General features: G+C 44.9%; 1 protein-coding gene across 1 annotated transcript in view; it reads right to left on the bottom strand.

Moving 5' to 3' along the window:
* CEP85 (centrosomal protein 85) overlaps positions 1 to 17,105 on the bottom strand; it is a 416,919-nt gene that overhangs the window by 235,705 nt on the left and 164,109 nt on the right. Inside the window, exons 7-8 of the mRNA XM_078682660.1 lie at positions 11,165 to 11,350; positions 10,578 to 10,730 (exon numbers count right to left, since the gene is read on the bottom strand). Coding sequence (XP_078538786.1) covers positions 10,578 to 10,730; positions 11,165 to 11,350 — 339 coding nt within the window. The remainder of the gene's footprint in view (positions 1 to 10,577; positions 10,731 to 11,164; positions 11,351 to 17,105) is intronic.

A 17,105-nucleotide genomic window follows, 5' to 3' on the forward strand; every position in this document is an offset into this window, starting at 1 on the left:
CAACTCTGAACATCTTCACTTCCAGATCCACATCGACCCCAAGACCACACTCAGAGGCACCCTCCTTTACAGACCACCAGGACCCCGCGCAAAATTCAGTGAAGACATCACAGACTTCATCACTCCCCACGCGCTCCCCCCCCTCCAAAGATTACATCCTTCTGGGAGACCTCAACTTTCACCTTGAAAAGAACAACGACCGCAACACCGCCACCCTCCTGGACAACCTCGCAAACCTCGGACTTAAACAACTGGTCACCTCCCCCACCCACATCGCAGGTCACACACTCGACCCCATCTTCACATCCAGCAATCATGTCTCCTTCAGCCATACAACGAATCTCCTCTGGACTGACCACAGCTGCGTTCACTTCACATACAACAAGCCTAAACCCATCATCCACCCCCAACCAACTCTACAAAGAAACTGGAACAAAATCACCATCGACCAGATCTCCTCATCGGTCCTCCTAAACACCCCAGCCCACTCTTCTAACCCAGACCAAGCCGCCGCCAACTTCACCCTATGGTTATCCAACACCGCCGACACCTTAGCACCACTGAAAAAACGTCAAAGCAAACCTGGCAGCAAGAAAGCCTCATGGTTCAACGATGATCTTAAGAAATCCAAGAAACTCTGCCGCTCCCTTGAAAAGACCTGGAAAAAAGACCCAACCACTAGCACCAAGGACGCCTTCAAAAACGCCACCCGCTCACACCACCAACTAATCCGAAAGGCCAAGAAAACAGCATTCAAGGATCGACTAGACAACAACGCCCACAACAGCAAGGAACTATTCAACATCGTCAAGGAATTTACCAATCCCTCGGCCAACTCCAACGACATCACCCCCTCCCAAGCCCTCTGCGACTCCCTAGCCTCATTCTTCCACAACAAAATTGCAGACATCCACAACAGCTTCGACAACCAACCCGGAGACCATCCCACCCAACCATATGATGAACATTCTCCCTCCTTGAACATCCTTAACGAATGGAACCCAATCTCCACTGAAGACACCATCCGCCTGATGAACTCCATCCACTCAGGATCCCCCACAGACCCATGTCCTCACCACATCTTCAACAAAGCAGACTCCGTCATAGCACCGCACCTCCGCGACGTCATCAACTGCTCCTTCAACTCCGCCACCTTCCCGGAAAGCTGGAAACACGCTGAACTCACCGCCCTTCTGAAAAAACCCACAGCAGACCCCACCGAACTCAAAAATTACCGCCCAATATCACTCCTTCCTTTCCCGGCCAAAGTCATCGAGAAAGCTGTCAACAACCAGCTCGCCGCATTCCTCGAAGCCAACAAATCCCTCGACTCCTCACAGTCTGGATTCCGAGCAAAACACAGCACCGAGACCGCCCTCATCGCAGCAACAGACGACATTCGAACTCTACTGGACAAGGGAGACACAGTCGCCCTCATCCTCCTCGACCTCTCTGCAGCCTTCGACACAGTCTGCCACAGCACCCTCTTACAACGCCTCAGAAACATCGGAATACAAGGAAAAGCACTTGAATGGATCACCTCGTTCCTCACCGGAAGAACCCAGAGAGTCCGCCTTCCACCATTCAAGTCCGAGGCCACTGAAGTCATTTGTGGCGTACCACAAGGATCCTCACTCAGTCCCACCCTCTTCAACGTATACATGAGCCCCCTCGCAGGCATCGCACGCCAACACAACCTCAACATCATCTCTTACGCGGATGACACTCAACTTATCCTATCTCTCACCAATGACCCCAGCACCGCCAAAACTAACCTACACGAAGGAATGAAAGAAGTTGCCGAATGGATGAAACACAGCCGTCTGAAACTGAACTCAGATAAAACAGAAGTCCTCATCTTAGGTTCATCCCCCTCTGCATGGGACGACTCTTGGTGGCCGGAAGCTCTTGGAAAAGCACCTATCCCGACAGACCACGCACGAAACCTAGGCGTTATCCTGGATTCTTCACTTTCAATGAACAGACAAGTCAACGCCGTATCCTCATCCTGCTTCAACATTCTTCGCATGCTCAAAAAAACATTTCGTTGGATCCCCACCGAAACCAGAAAAACAGTCACCCATGCTCTGGTCACAAGCCGACTGGACTACGGAAACACCCTCTACGCAGGTACCACCGCTAAACTCCAGAAGAAACTCCAACGAATCCAAAACGCCTCAGCCAGAATCATATTAGACATCCCGCGTAACGAACACATCTCTGGTCACCTGAAAGACCTCCACTGGCTACCCGTCAACAAGAGAATCACGTTCCGAATGCTAACCCACGCACACAAATCACTCTACGACATCGGACCAGAATGCCTCAACTCACGACTGTCCTTCTACACCCCCTCCCGCCAACTACGTTCTTCCAGCCAAGCCCTCGCCACTGTACCTCGCATCAACAAGTCAACCATGGGAGGCAGATCCTTCTCATACCTGGCTGCTAAAACGTGGAACTCACTCCCCAACTACCTTCGCCTCACCCAGAACCACCTAGCATTCAGAAAGCAACTTAAAACGTGGATATTTGACAAGTAACCCTCCTCCCCTCCCTAAGCGCCTTGAGACCCTATGGGTATGTAGTGCGCTATATAAATTCTTTGACTTGACTTGTACCGTATGTGGATGATGCTCTAGGACGTTCCTTCACCTTTCTCACAAGAGAGGTGGGGACGGATGTTGTAGGCTCCTAGGATACTTTACGTTGCTTCTCCTTTCTATGGCCTTCACTCTCCTGGGAGGGTTTGAGGTGTTTCCTGCCCTCGCCAGGGGTATAATTTTGAGACCTGGATCTTTTGTGCGTTCTGGATGAACCATCAAGGTCTTCATCAGAAGACTTTTGCAGCTTGGTGGATTGGAGTTTCAGAAGAAAAGAACTGACAGATCTTGCATTGTCTTACCTCATGAGAAGGGTGGAGGCAGTAAATACAGTCTTTATGTGGATCGTCCACATGGACTACCTTCCTGCCACAGGTCCTACATGGGTGGAAGAGGCCTTTCTTATGTGACATGTTGAAAAGATGAAACTTCAGGAAAATTCCAGAAAGAAACTGAGTAGAACTCGGGGAGACTCCCTTAACACACAATGTGTGGTGAAAATCTGAGGGAAACTGCCTCTGCTAGCAACCGATTGACTGCATTCAACATGAAGTCCTTTTTTTTAAATTACTTAGGATACGTAAAACATGGCTCAGGGTCATTATAGCCTATGGGATTCTTGAAATATTGCTTGTTTGTTAGCGTGCGACATCCATCTCTACGACGAGGAATGATTCAGGCTTGTGAATCTATGAAAGATACAGCAATACTGGATAAACTATTTTTGTTGCAGTAATCCCCCCCAAGGCCCCCCCCCCCCACCACACAAAAACACTTGATTGCCTGGTATTTGATGCAATTTTGACTGAAGTGTACTGGGTTCCTGTCAACCAGTGTTCTTTCCCCAAAAATATACAATTGTTCCCCAACAGGAAAAACCTTTAGCACCCTCCGAAAGTCCCAAGTAAAATGGTAACCCTGGTACCTAGGGCATGAAGTACTAAAAGGGGTCCCTAAGGACAGCAGTACGAATTGTGACACCCTAGGGCACCACTGACCAAGCACATGCAAGACTGACATTGCAGGCTGTGTGTTTTGTTGCAGACCAAAGTGAAAATAAGACATGTCACACAGCCCTGAGGGCCATGTCCCTAACACTGCATGTAACACTTATAAGGCACCCCAACAGCAGGCCTGAAAGCCCCAAGGCAGGGTGCTGAATATTACATGGGAGGGCATACCCCTTGGCATCTGGTAAGGCAGGAAAATTAGCTAGTTAGGAAGGTGTGCCACCTCCAGGCTACTGTGAGGTGAACACGATTTTTCAAAAGTAGCCATCTTTGTGATGGCAAACTTGGGATTTATGGGACAGGTTTATGTTCCCTTCCCATAGGATGTGGTCACGTAGGGGGCAAGTTGACCCCAAGGGTCAGTAGCCCATTCGCTACTACCCTACACTCCCCTAAATTCAGTATTTAGGGGAGCCCCTGGCACCACAGGAGCAGATCCTGACGACCTAAGAGAGGACACCAAACAGCTGCAAAAGCAGAGAAGACTTAAAAGAGCACCTGACTTGGCCCCAGTCCTGCCTGCAGCCCGCATCGAAAAATGCACCAAAGTCGACTCGTCCTGCAGCTGTTGACTCTAGAAACTTGGGAGGAATCTCTACCTTTGAAAGACTCAAAACCTCCTGTGAACAGTGGTCCTGTTCTAGACTCTGAGGCCCCAAAACTACCAAAACCAGACACCTAAAGCAACCATTTCACCAGTCACCTCCGGCCTCAGTTGAAGTTGGTTAACCATTCTAACAAGGTCCCACAGCTCTCCAGAACTCAAGTTCATCATAGTTTCTTCCCTCCTGAACTCCCCGGTGTTGCCTGCAGCCTCTGCATGCAGGCAACCCCCTACTGTGACTGCTCCAGTAAGGAACATCCAGACTCCTAAATACACCTCTGCACCATTGGAGAAGGGCACCGAAGTAGTCCCTATATCCCTGAGCATCGCAAGGCCTAAGTCCACTTGCTGGTTCAGCCTGACTGGCCTCCTGGCCAGAGCCTGGAACCTCTTTTTGTAATGACCGATCTCCATTGAAATACACTGGGATCCTGATGCTCTTTTGCAACCTGCACCCGGCTGCAGTTGTGCCGCTGGTGGTGTTCTGTTGGTGCTGCCATGGACATTGCATACCACTTCGCTTAGCTCCTGGATATTGGTCTATTAAGTCGCTATATTATACCTGTTTGCAGAGATTGTTCTTCCTTCCATGGAATAACACTGAAGAACTCCGAAATTGCACTGTACACTTTTCTAAAAACTTTTTAAAGTGAAAAAAGTGTATATTTGAAAACGTACTAGCCGGATCATTTTTTCTCCGATTCCTAAACATACATAAAAAGGTACTTGGTATTTTCATGAATTAGTGTGGCTCTCCTTAGAGTCATGTTGTCATTTATTCATCAATGTGTGTATTCGCAAAGCCTTGCACTCCTCTGTTTTAAGCTTTAGGCTGCTCGGCCACACTACCCACCTAATAGAGCACTTCTAGCAAGCCCTGTCCAACAGTAAGGGAACACCTGGACTCTTTACACAGTATATCAGATTATTGAGTTATCACACAAGAGCCAGCTTCCAACAGGAACATGATGTGCAGGCAGCCACATGCTTCTAAAGGATTATGTTACTCACCCTGTAAACATCTGATCTTGGCTTGAAGAGCTGTAGATTCACCTGCTTGTCATACTCCCGTCATCAGGTGTTGGGTCCTGATGTTTGCAAGTTTGTTTGCTTCAAAGAAGTATTTTCCAGTCACAAGGTAAGGTGACTCCTCCTTTTGGTGATAGTGCGCATAGGCATTGTCTCCATTGTTAGACTGTTTTCCAGCAAGAGGGTCAGAATGGAGTAAGTAAGTGTAGTATAAAGATAACCATACATATATAATGTAACTGATAAGAACTGTAACAATCCTAGGTGCCCGGGAGGATGTATGTGAATCTACAGCTCTACATGCCACAAACAGATGCTTACAGGGTTAAGTAACAATCCATTTGAGGCATGTGTGCTGTAGAAACACATGCTTTGCATTTACTGTATAGCCATACCCTACAAACAGTGGCTAACCAGTGGGTGTTGCAGTTGTTTGAAAGTGTTTTTTTTAGTACTGCCTGTTCTACATTAGCCTGTTGACGTGCCAATACATCCACGCAATGTTTTGTAAATGTCTGTGGTGTAGACCATTTAGCTGCCTAACATATGTCAGCTATGGGAATGTTGCCTAAAAAGGCCATTGATGCTCCTAGTTTGCGGGTATAATGTTCTATATGAGGTATAGTTAAAGTTCTTTTAGCTTTAACAGAAGTTTGAAAACATTTAACAAATGATCTAGAAATGCCAGATTTTGAGATGGGATTTCCTTTATGAGGTGGAGCAAATGCAATAAAGTTGTTTTGCGGAAACATTTGTCCTGTCAATGTAGTACAATAGTGCTCTTTTGACATCGAGTGTGTGTAAAGCTCTTTCTGCTACTGAATCAGGTTGAGGGAAGAACAAAGGTAACAACTGATTTATGAATATGAAAAGCAGAAACTACTTTTGGAAGGAATTTAGGGTTTGTACGAAGAACCACTCTTTATGAAGTTGCAAGATGGGTTCTTCGAAGGTTAATGCTTGTAACTCAAGACGCGTCTCAGTGAAGTGAAAGCAATCAGAAAGGCAACCTTCCAAGATAGAAATTTCAATGGCCAATTGTTCAATGGTTCAAAGGTGGACCCATAAGCCTTGGGAGGACAATGTTAAGGTTCCAGACAGATGCAGGTGGTACTCTGAGTGGTATTATTCTAATAAGACCTTCCATAAAAGCTTTAATTACTGGAACTTTGAATAACGACAAATGCTGTCTGTTTTGCAAATATGCAGCTACTGCATCAAGGTGTAGTAAAATAGATGTGTAGGCTAGGCCAGATAGCAAATAATATTTTGTATAGATGCTTCTGGCGGATCAATTGCGTTATTACTACAATATATAACAAACTTTTTTTTAAATTTCAAATTATTTTATTAAGAATTTTACACATACATTTAATACACATACATTTAAACATCGTGCTCTAGCGGTAGGTTTCCTTGCTTCTTTAGGAATGGTCATACAATCTGGAGGTAGATTTAGGTATACAAACTATAATGTCAGGAGCTAAATCGCTAGCTTGATCTCCTTGGGGTTTGGATGTCTGATTGCTCCATGGTTTTGTGTGAGAAGGTTGGAAGTGATGTGCAGCTTTTGATGTGGAACTACTGAGTTATAGTAATGAGGTGAACCATGTTTGACAAGCCCATGTGGTAGCCACTAGGATCAGTGTGAGTGATGGCTGTATAAGTTTCCGAACCAGAAATGGATGGAGAGGCAGAGGTGGAAAAGAGTAAGCAAATATCCCTGACCAGCTCATCCTTAGGGCATTGCCTTTGAATAGATGGTGTGGGAATCTGGAGGCGAAGTTCAGGTATTTTGAGTTCTCTGCTGCAGCAAAGAGGTCTATGTGCGGAAATCCCCATTGTTGGCAGTATGGAAGAAGAACCTGGGGATGAAGTTCCCATTCATGGACTTGTTGTCGCAGCCTTCTGAGGAGGTCAGCAAACTGGTTATGCATGCCTGGAAGGTGTTCTGCCAGGAGATTCATTTTGTGATGTATTGCCCAATGTCAAATGGTCTGAGAGAGGAGTGACAGCTGTAGAGGGTGTGCACCCCCCTTTTTATACATGCTAGATGAACAGCTAGAAGCTCCAAGTAATTGATGTGTAGACTCTGTCTTTTGCTTGGTCTCCCATAAACCTTGAATTGTTAGTTGATGGAGAATGGCACCCACAACCTGTGAGAAATGCTGTTAGCACGACTTCTGGGACAGGGTCGATGAATGGCCGCCGGAGAGAGAGAGCGATAAGTGCGCCTATCTAACAGTGGATCGGTTAATTGGCCCTGTGATTGATTCCACTGGCTTGCAAAGGATTCTTGTAGAGGACGCATGTGTAATCTTGCATGAGGCACTAATGCGACGCAGGATGCCATCATCCCAATAGTCGCGTGAAAGTTTTGACTGTTAGATAATGGTTGTTTTGAAACTGTAGTAGAAAGTTTTGAACATTTTCAATTCTGACTGTAATGGGTGAGGCTAGAGCTGTATGAGTTTTTAGCGTTACCCCTAGATATACTTGCAGTTGTGAGGGTTGAAGATGGGATTTTTGTGCATGGCCAAAAAAATGCCAATTGATGGAGAAGGTTTATGGTGTTTTGAGTGTGCTGTAAGCTCGCTGTGTGTTGGCTTTGATGAACCAATCGCCCAGATATGGAAAGACATGAATTTGTTGTCTTCTTAGATGAGCTGCTACTACTGCTAGACATTTTGGGAATACTCTGGGTGCAGTAGTGTCTCAGAATCGGAGTACTTTGAATTGGAAGGGATTTCCTGCTATTGCAATTCTGAGTTATTTGCAATGTGCTGGGTGGACAGGAATGTGGAGTGGAAGTATGCGTCCTGTAAGTCTAGTATAGACATAAAGTAGCCTTGTTGTAAAAGTGGAAGCACTTGTTGAAGGGTAACCATATGGAAGTGTTCCGACAGCATGTATAGGTTTAACAGTCTGAGATCTAAGATTGGTCTTAGGGACTGGTCCTTTTTGGGAATCGGGAAGTAAAGGGAGTAAACTCCTGATCCTTGGTGTTGTAAAGGAACTGGTTCTATAACTTCTTTTGCTAGAAGAGCTTGTGCTTATTGTTTGAGGAACGGTTGGTGCTGTAGCGAGATTCTGGGAGTACGAGCTGGAATATTGGGAGGGTTGCTGGTAAGTTCCAGGCAGTAACCATGTTGGATAATACCCATTTGTCTGATGTTACGGATTGCCAAATGGAAAGAAATGTCGTAGTCTTCATCCGACAGGTGTAAGGTGATCGGGTGAGAGGGGAATAGTGAGCAAGTCACTGTTTGCTGGAAGATAGAGAGGTACGTGTTGGTGTACCTTTACCTCTGCCCTTGCAATTGTTTCCACTGTAACTACCTTTATAAAATCCTCTTGATGGTGAGGGTTGTGTATATGACTTACATGTGGACGCTTTTGGATCTGAAGAATTACCTTTGGGTCCCCCTCTACACAATGAGCGGGAAAGGAGCCTCTATTAGATGGTGACTGTAGGGCTCCCATTGATTCTGCCACTTCTGTGTCCTTTCATTTTCTCAAGTGACTAATCCACCTGAGGTTTAAAAACATTTTGTTTATCAAAGGGGGTAATAAGAATAGTTTTTTGATCCTCCTGTTTAAACCCAGAGATTACCAACCATACATGCCTTCTAAGAAGAAAGCTGGTGTTAATAACATTTGCTGCTGTATCGGCAGCACCTACTGCACATCTAGTAGATGAATTAGTTAAGTTTATTCACCTGCACCAATTATTGCCCTTTTTTCCTGTGTTGTTCTGGGAAATATTGGAGCAACTGCATCATTTCGTCCCAATGGGTCATATCTTGCTAGAAGGCCTTATGTGTTAGCAATACGCCAAAGGTTGGCCGATTGCGCAGCTAACCATTTCCCCGATGCATCTATTAATTTAGACTCCCTGGCTGGAGGTGGTGCATCTGCTGTAGTTTGGGAATTAGCTCTTTTCCTAGCATTTAACACAACTAAAGAATTTAGAGGTTACTGTCCTGAAATAAAAATTGGATCAGTTTGAGGAAGTTTGTATTTTTTGTCAACCCTAGTTGTTAAAATATGAGCCCGTACAGGGTCTTTAAAATAACATTGGCATGGCGCATCATTCCCTTTAACATAGATAAAGAACGTCCAACCGGTCCTGGGAAGCTTGATTCCGGTCCAGGGAAGACATGGCTTGGCAGTTCGGGCTGGACTGTTCCCATGAGGCCCAGGGTCAGGCTGATTTGCATATGGCAATGTCTGAACTGGGGTGGTGGAGTGAGCTAAAGAACGGTGATGTATTAAACCCAGATCAGTTGACTGGGGGTGAGTGTTTGTATTGTCAACGCTGCGTCCATCATCACCTTTGGTTTTTCTTGGATAGAAAAGGCCTCCTCCTCCTCTTCTGCAGCGGACGCCTCCATTTCTTTGTGGTCCGTATCTTCTCCAAAGATATCCAGAGTGTGTTCGATATTCTGCCGCTGCATGTCCCTTCATCGAACCAGACTGTTCCGCAAAGTCATTTTAGACCGGAATGATCAACAAGCTTTGCAGTCCTCTTCCTTGTGCTTCGGTGAAAGGCACAAGTTGCAGACTTTATGCAGGTCGGTGCGCGGATAGTTGGAGTGGCACCAAGGACAGAATTGAAATAGAGTCAGTTCCATCTGCAGAAGACTCAATACTATGAAACGGAGTGTAATTTGACAGACTCGGATAGGCCCGAAGACCACCAACGACATCTATAACAAAGATAATGTTTTTATTTTGGTCGAAACACGAAGAATATGAAACACGTATGAAACCATATCAACGAGAGTACAGTGTGTTCGGGCACCGAGGGGATATCAAAGAATGGTGTCGAACCGGAGCGCTGCAAACCAAGTCCGAACCTGATGGCGGAAAGAAAACAATCTAACAATGGAGTTGGTGCTCATGCGCACAATCACCGAAAGGAGGAGTCGCCTTACCCCGTGATTGGAAAAGACTTCTCTGAAGAAAAACAACTGTCAAACATATGGACCCAACACTAAATGGCAGGAGTATGCAAAGCATGTGTATCTACAGCACACATGCCTCGAACACATAATTGACTCAGTGTTCATCCCAGAGGATGACTGAATACATGGGTGGAGGGAAAGGCACTGATAAGGGGAGAGGTCGTATGGAGGGAGGTACTTTGAAATATACTACATTGTACAGCTCTCCTTGAACTGCCTTATCAACGCCCCCTTTACTCACTATTACATTCAACACTGTCAGAACAAATACTTGCACATCTTTTGCATCGTTGCTACTGCAGAAGAGTATCTTATACTTCTGATTTCAAATCCCTCCCCAACCACTTTCTATCTGCATTGGCACCTTTTGTGTCTGTTTCTGATGGTCTTCTTGAGTGGGTAGGTCTGCCAGGTATCGTTCCAGAGTTTCAATTCTCTGCTGCTTCTCACGGTTCTGCTCATTTTCCTTCTGGCATTTCTTCTTCAAGTTGTTAATGTGCTTGTCCCGTCCCTTCACCTGTAATAAATTAGAAGGGCTTTATTAGAGCATGGATCCTTCTGCTTTGTATCGCACAGAGCCTATATCCAGAGCTATGTAGAAGCCACCCCGGTCAGTTAAGTATCCATGCCTTCTTTAAGATACAGAATTCTGTGCACGACCTCTACCTTCCAAACTCAATGCTTGGTTCGTAGTCTACTGCTGTGTGCTCAACAGGTTTCTAAGGCCAAGTACAATGGATGTCGCACCCTCGTCCCCCAACCCTCTTTTTCAGGAGTCGGTGCCTATAAAATGCATAGCTCCATATAATTCAGTATTAATCCTGAGAATCCCACTCGCAAGGGCACTGTTGGTGCAATACTTTTCCTGTTTCAGAGCAAGATCTACATTCCAAAACACAACCTGTATGCCCCCCCTCTCGCCCCAAAAACACAAAAGATCTAGTTTCATACCCGCTCTTCTTGCTTCTTTAGCTCCTGTTCATGCTTCTGGGTCGCTGCCTGAAGGTTATCATTGAATGATTTGTTATTTGCCTCTACTGCAGCCAACTTCTGCTCCAGCTCCACCTTCTCCTTCTTGAAGGATTCATACTGCTCAGCAAATTGTGCTCTCAGAAACGTGTTCTCTCGCTGCATTTCCTGAATACACACAAGAACACAAAAAGATTCATTAGGCTCCCAGATCATCAGTACATTACTCAACAGGCCAAGCATATGCTATTTCTTCATATTTCATTAATTTACAAAAATACATTTTCAGGTTAGGGTACAAGCTTGAAAACTGTTTCTGTAGAATGTCATGCACTACTGGGATACATTTATTATGGTGATGGAGATTAGCCTTGTTTGATTTACACACGGAGCATGGACCAAAGGAACAAAAAGAAAAGAACCCTAGCTGACCAAGAGGGGAAGTAAATCACCTCATACTAACTTTTACAGATTTTAAAGGAAAGCAAAAAGACGTGTGGGATATGCACGAAAAGAGGAGGAAGTGTCTGAATTGGTAAGTAGCACTTTTAGAATAGTCTGTAAATCAACTTCAAGTGAAGGCCTTCATCATCTGTAAGCTGCAGTCGTCGTCCTAAGACTTTGTATCAACTTGTAAGCGGTTAATGAGTTAATTATCCTTTTCACATATAAGAACAAGGATTCCAGTCTTGGCCCAAAAACCAATTCCTTCGACACTTTGTCTCTTGCAGCTTGTGTTGACAATAAGGACACTGTAACACAATAGGATTTATGTCATAGCCATCATTAACAAAGAATCAACAACACTTAGAGGACCTACAGGGAGAAATAATCAAACTATTACAAAGAGCAATCACAGAGCTGGTGCCAGATCCAGAGAAACATCAAGGGTTTTACTTAAGATCTTTTCTCAATCGAAAGATTACTTGGGAACCACACCCTATTCTAGATCGGAGAACATTGAACAAGTTGATAAGCAAACAAACGTTCCAAATTACCTAGTTGGTAAATGCTCTCCAATCAGGATTTTTTTTTGCATCAATAGATCTAGACGATGCGCACTTCCACCCATCACAAAATGAAAATACTTACACTTTATAGTGGATGAGCATCACTACCAGTTCAAAGCACTCTCGTGGCCTAAAGTCAGAAACCAGAGATTTAGCAAAAGGCTTAGCTTCAGTGTCCAATAACTTGCGTGGGTGTCATATCTCGACGATTGGCTTATCAAAGGTCTGTCATGGAACAAACCGTATGACCAGACACGATCTCTCTTAAAAGAATGGAGTCTAACCCCTTAATAAGATAAAATCCCTACCCAGGACAGCAGACTGGATTTTGAGAGGAAAACTTCAGTGCAGATTTCCTAAAGGTTTATTCATTCCAGGAAAGAAGAGAAAGACTAATAAATCTGTTCCAAGATATAAACACAAGGACATAGATTAGTCAGTTCTTCTATGGATTGTGTGTTTTGCCTTCTAATCCCAGTTGAGAATGAGAGCCTTGCAAGAGCTATAACTAGACATGGAGGGGCAGCTGATCTCAGGCGAATGAGACCACTGCACTCAAACAATAGAAATTAAGAAGGCCATGGCTTAGTGGATGAACAAAGAAAATGCATATGTGAGGTAGGACCTTTATTAATTGCAATCATGATTCCAACTGACAGAGGTCTCATTCAAAGGCTGGGTTCCACAATAAATATATATTTTTTTAATTAAAGCGTTCCAAAAGCAACTTTTGGGCTCAAAAGATAGAAAAACTGGGCATAAACATATAGGAGCTAAAGGCAGTCAGACACAAAGGCGCTCCTGCCACTGGTTTCCCACCTAGATGTCAAAATATGGCCCGACAACATGATAAACATATAAGTAAGAAAGGAGTAACCAAATCCAAGCTTAAAAGCTTAACTGCTTTTGGCATTGGGTGCTGCGTCACAAGTTCAGTCCAACAGTGAACATGTTTGAAGATTACAAAATGAGGCGGTAGCTACCTTAAGCAGAACATATGTAGATTACAACAAATATGAGCTGGACCAGAGACAATTGGTACTGTTATTTCAAAGAAGTGTTAAACATCCTTAGGATCGGTGTGCCACGCTGTAGAACGCCAAATGCCAAAGCTACACAAGCAGGTTGCAGTATCCAGACACCCAAAGTGAAGAGATTTAGGTTGCCATGTCCGGTACATTTGCGTATGCTTTTGCCCAATCCTCCAGGTCCAGAAAGTATTAAGAGAGCTGAAAAAGGAACTAAGCTACTAATAATTTCCCTTGAGCAGGCCTGGCAATTTTTGTTCACAGAGCTATGGAATAAGTCATTAGAAATATGATGTCCCAATGCAAATCAGACGGAATGTTTTCTTACCTGTAGACATATTCCCCCTTTAAGAGAATTCCCATTGAATTTATAAGCACAGAGTATTCCAAGCCACATTAGAAGACCGCCCACTCGAGAAGACCCAGAAGCACCTTTTCTAGAGCCACATTTTGTGCAGTATTTTCAGCTTACTTTGGAAAGTCCAGGTGACAAAAATGTATAATTGAGCAGCCACCTCCCCAAAAAAAGATAGGCTAAGAGCCTGATTTAGATCTCAGTGGACGGGTTACTCCTTCAGAACAGTGACAGATCTCTTGTCTGCCGAAATATAAATCCCATAGGATAAAATGGGATTTATATTTAGGCGGATAGGATATCCGTCACCATGCTGACATATATCCTATCCGACGAAATATAAATCCCATTTTATCCTATGGGATTTATATTTCGGCAGACGAGATCTGTCACTCTTCTGAAGGCGTAACTTGTCCACTGAGTGAGATCCAAATCAGATCCTATCTTGCCAATTTCATTAATTTGCTTTAAAAGATGGAAGATATTTCATAAAAGCTTGAAAAATGTCACTAAAAGAAGGAAAAGTAATTTAAAAAAAATATATCATTCAAACCTTTTTTCATTATTTTTGTTAACCAATTTCATTATTTCTTATCCTACAAAAACAAAGATCACTAGAGTCAAACCAACCAGGTCACAGACAACCCCACAATGCACATAGATAGTTCTATCATTTATGTAGACCAAACCATGAAATTCCCACCATTTGCCCCAAATCCTCCCATGCTTTTGTGGCCATATAAAGGGCTTTTCTTGTTGGACGCACCAGTCCACTCCAGCCTGCAAAGTAGCCAATAGTGGTACGTGGTGTGCACTTGGAATTCCACTCCCGGGCGAGGTCTCTCTTAGCGACCAGTTTGGCTACCCCCACAAACACATGTTCCGGCCTGGGTCCCCTCAAGGTCTTCCAGCAAGCCCAGGTGGTCAACTTTCTTGGAGAGAGCTAAAGGATGGTCAAGGACTCGTGAAAAAGATCTGTATCCGACAACAAGGAGCAAAAGCAGTTGGGTTGCGAAACCTACCCGGCTGTTTGAGCCACTGAGGGGGGCATGTAGGTTAGCTGGAGATAGTGCAGTTGGATCAAACTGAGGCATGTGGAATTGGCAATTTCTCAAGGGGCCATTCTAGCAAACCTTTAGTCGGTGTCATCTGGTTTCCCAACCAAGGCCTCCTACCTCAGTTTCAGCCTTGCAAACCGGTTGGGGGAACTGATTATCAGAGAATAGTTAACCTGCGAGATTGTGCCTTTGGTAAGCCTACGAGTTAGCAGTTCAGCCTACAGGGGGCTAAAGTTCGGTATTTCGGTATTTAAAGGGAGGTGAGCTGAGAAAGCATATCGTAGTTGTAGGGACTTGTGAAATTGGGTACTAGAGAGTTGATACTGCTCTTGTAGAGTTAGGAACATCTGAATGTGGTCCCCAGGACCACACGTCCCCAAGCTGGGTGATTCCTATCTTGACCATATTTGTGAACCCACCCAGGCATGCAGTGTGATACAGCTATGTGCAGAACCAGAGAGGAGTCATGCGTGTCAATCTAGGGTTTCAGCCCGTAAGGCAAAGCACCACCCTGAAGCTCAAGAAGACAGCTTGTGTAATGTCTGGGGAGGAGAGGGGGCGGGGGTGGAAAAGAATCTGGAGCACCATACAGGAGGCCCGTAATTTGATCAAGTCCAAACAGAGCCAACCTGGCCCAGAAAGCTGGATCCCTCCAACATCCATCAAGTCAGTCGTTAACCACAATCATCTGGAAGGCAATGTAGTAACGGTGCAGATCTGCCATTTCCCATACCACTATTGGTCTGAAATGCATTGGGCATAAATAAACTGCTTTGATGAAATTGGCATTTGTGAGAGTTCTTGAAAAGAGGTTCGGAGGGCCCGGCTTGAACATGGGAAACCTAGGAAATAGCCTTTCCTTGCTGGCAGATTTGAATAATTCTAAGTGTAAAAGCGGATGATCTATGGAGTAGAAAGGAGCTAAAATGGAAAGAAAAAGAAAGATATTGCATTAACAAATGTTGCAAATGCATTTTCAAAGAAGACTGTGGCATCGGTTTGGGGCGAAAAGTAATCCCATTATGATGTTATTCCCACACCGCTGTCATAGGGTGATTGTCAGAAACTGTCAAAGGGGATATTGGGCCGGCCCCCAGCCCAGAAGAAGGGACGAATGATGGAGAGGACAGTAAACCATTGAGTGGGAATAGAAAGGGGTAAATCTTGGAAGACATGAAGGAAACTAGGTAGCAGCATCATCATCATCTGGAAGACAGCCACACGCAGAAGAATATGGAGGGGTAAACTCCTCCATCTCTGAGGATCTGTCCTCATTTTAGCCACCAGGGGAGGTTGGTTAAGCCTCCAAGTCAGCTGGCGGAGCAATGAGATATGGATTCCGAGATACTGGAATGCCAGACAACGTACAGGGATTGTAGAATGCCAGGATGAAACACTAAAACCACCTCATACAGGGACTGGTAGAGATTTGGTTTCTAGTTGGCAGAAGTATGCACCCTGTCCAAGCATGAACCACAAGTCTAGTCAGGGTAAGTTAGTAACACACTGTACATTAACCTGTGCTCACCCTCTGGTGCCTGGAACAGAGCAGTCAGGCTTGATTAAGAGGCAACGTGTAAAGTATTTGTGCACAGCACACAGTAACAGTGAAAACACCACAAAAGTACTCCAAACCAGTTTAGAAGAATAGCCAATATTTTTAGGAGTAAAACCAGACCAAAACGACAAAAATCCAATATGTATATGTCAAGATATGAATTTTTTAAAAGAATAAACTGTTTGTAGTGCTTAGAAGCAGATACCGCCAACCGGGGCTATCTGGTTGGACTGGACCAGCGCAAATCCATAAGTAGAGGCTGACTGCGATGGAGCGCGGACCAGATACAGGAGCCACGCATGCCCGCTGAACAGTACCTTGGATGAGTCGATAGGACGATGCGCGGAGCTACAGAGGTGATGCGTCATCAATAGTAGAGATGCAAGATGCATCGTTCTGAGCTGTGCAGAATCGAGGTAGGGTTGAGAGTCCAGATGCAATGGACATCAAGAAGATGCGTTGTTGAATCGATGGGCTGTAGTCTATGCGATGTGTTGGCGCCGAGCTGTGCAAAGTCGGAGATGTGTTGGAACCAGGGGACGATGTGCTTATATAGTCTGCGATTGCCACGGTTCGGGCAGCAGGGGCAATGCGTCAGTTGTCAAAGGAAATGCACCTGTTCCAATCAGCGCACCGTCAATGTGTGGCTTTTCTTGGGTTGCAGCATAGATACCCACTTCCAAGGGCCCAGGACTGGATTGGCACCACTTGGCGAAACAGGACGCACAGCAGACAGAGTTTAGGTGCTGATGGCAAGTTGCAGGAGGAAGTCTTTGATATCCCAGAGACTTCAGAAACAGGAGGAAAGCCAAAAAGCCTTTGGAGATACTTAGAAGGACTGGAACTGACTCTCTACATCCCAGAACCTCACTCCCAGGCAATAAGCAGCAGGCCCACACAACAAAGCAGTTCAG

Source organism: Lissotriton helveticus, chromosome 3_1 (assembly GCF_964261635.1).
Source record: "Lissotriton helveticus chromosome 3_1, aLisHel1.1, whole genome shotgun sequence".
Classification (NCBI taxonomy): Eukaryota; Metazoa; Chordata; class Amphibia; order Caudata; family Salamandridae; genus Lissotriton; species Lissotriton helveticus.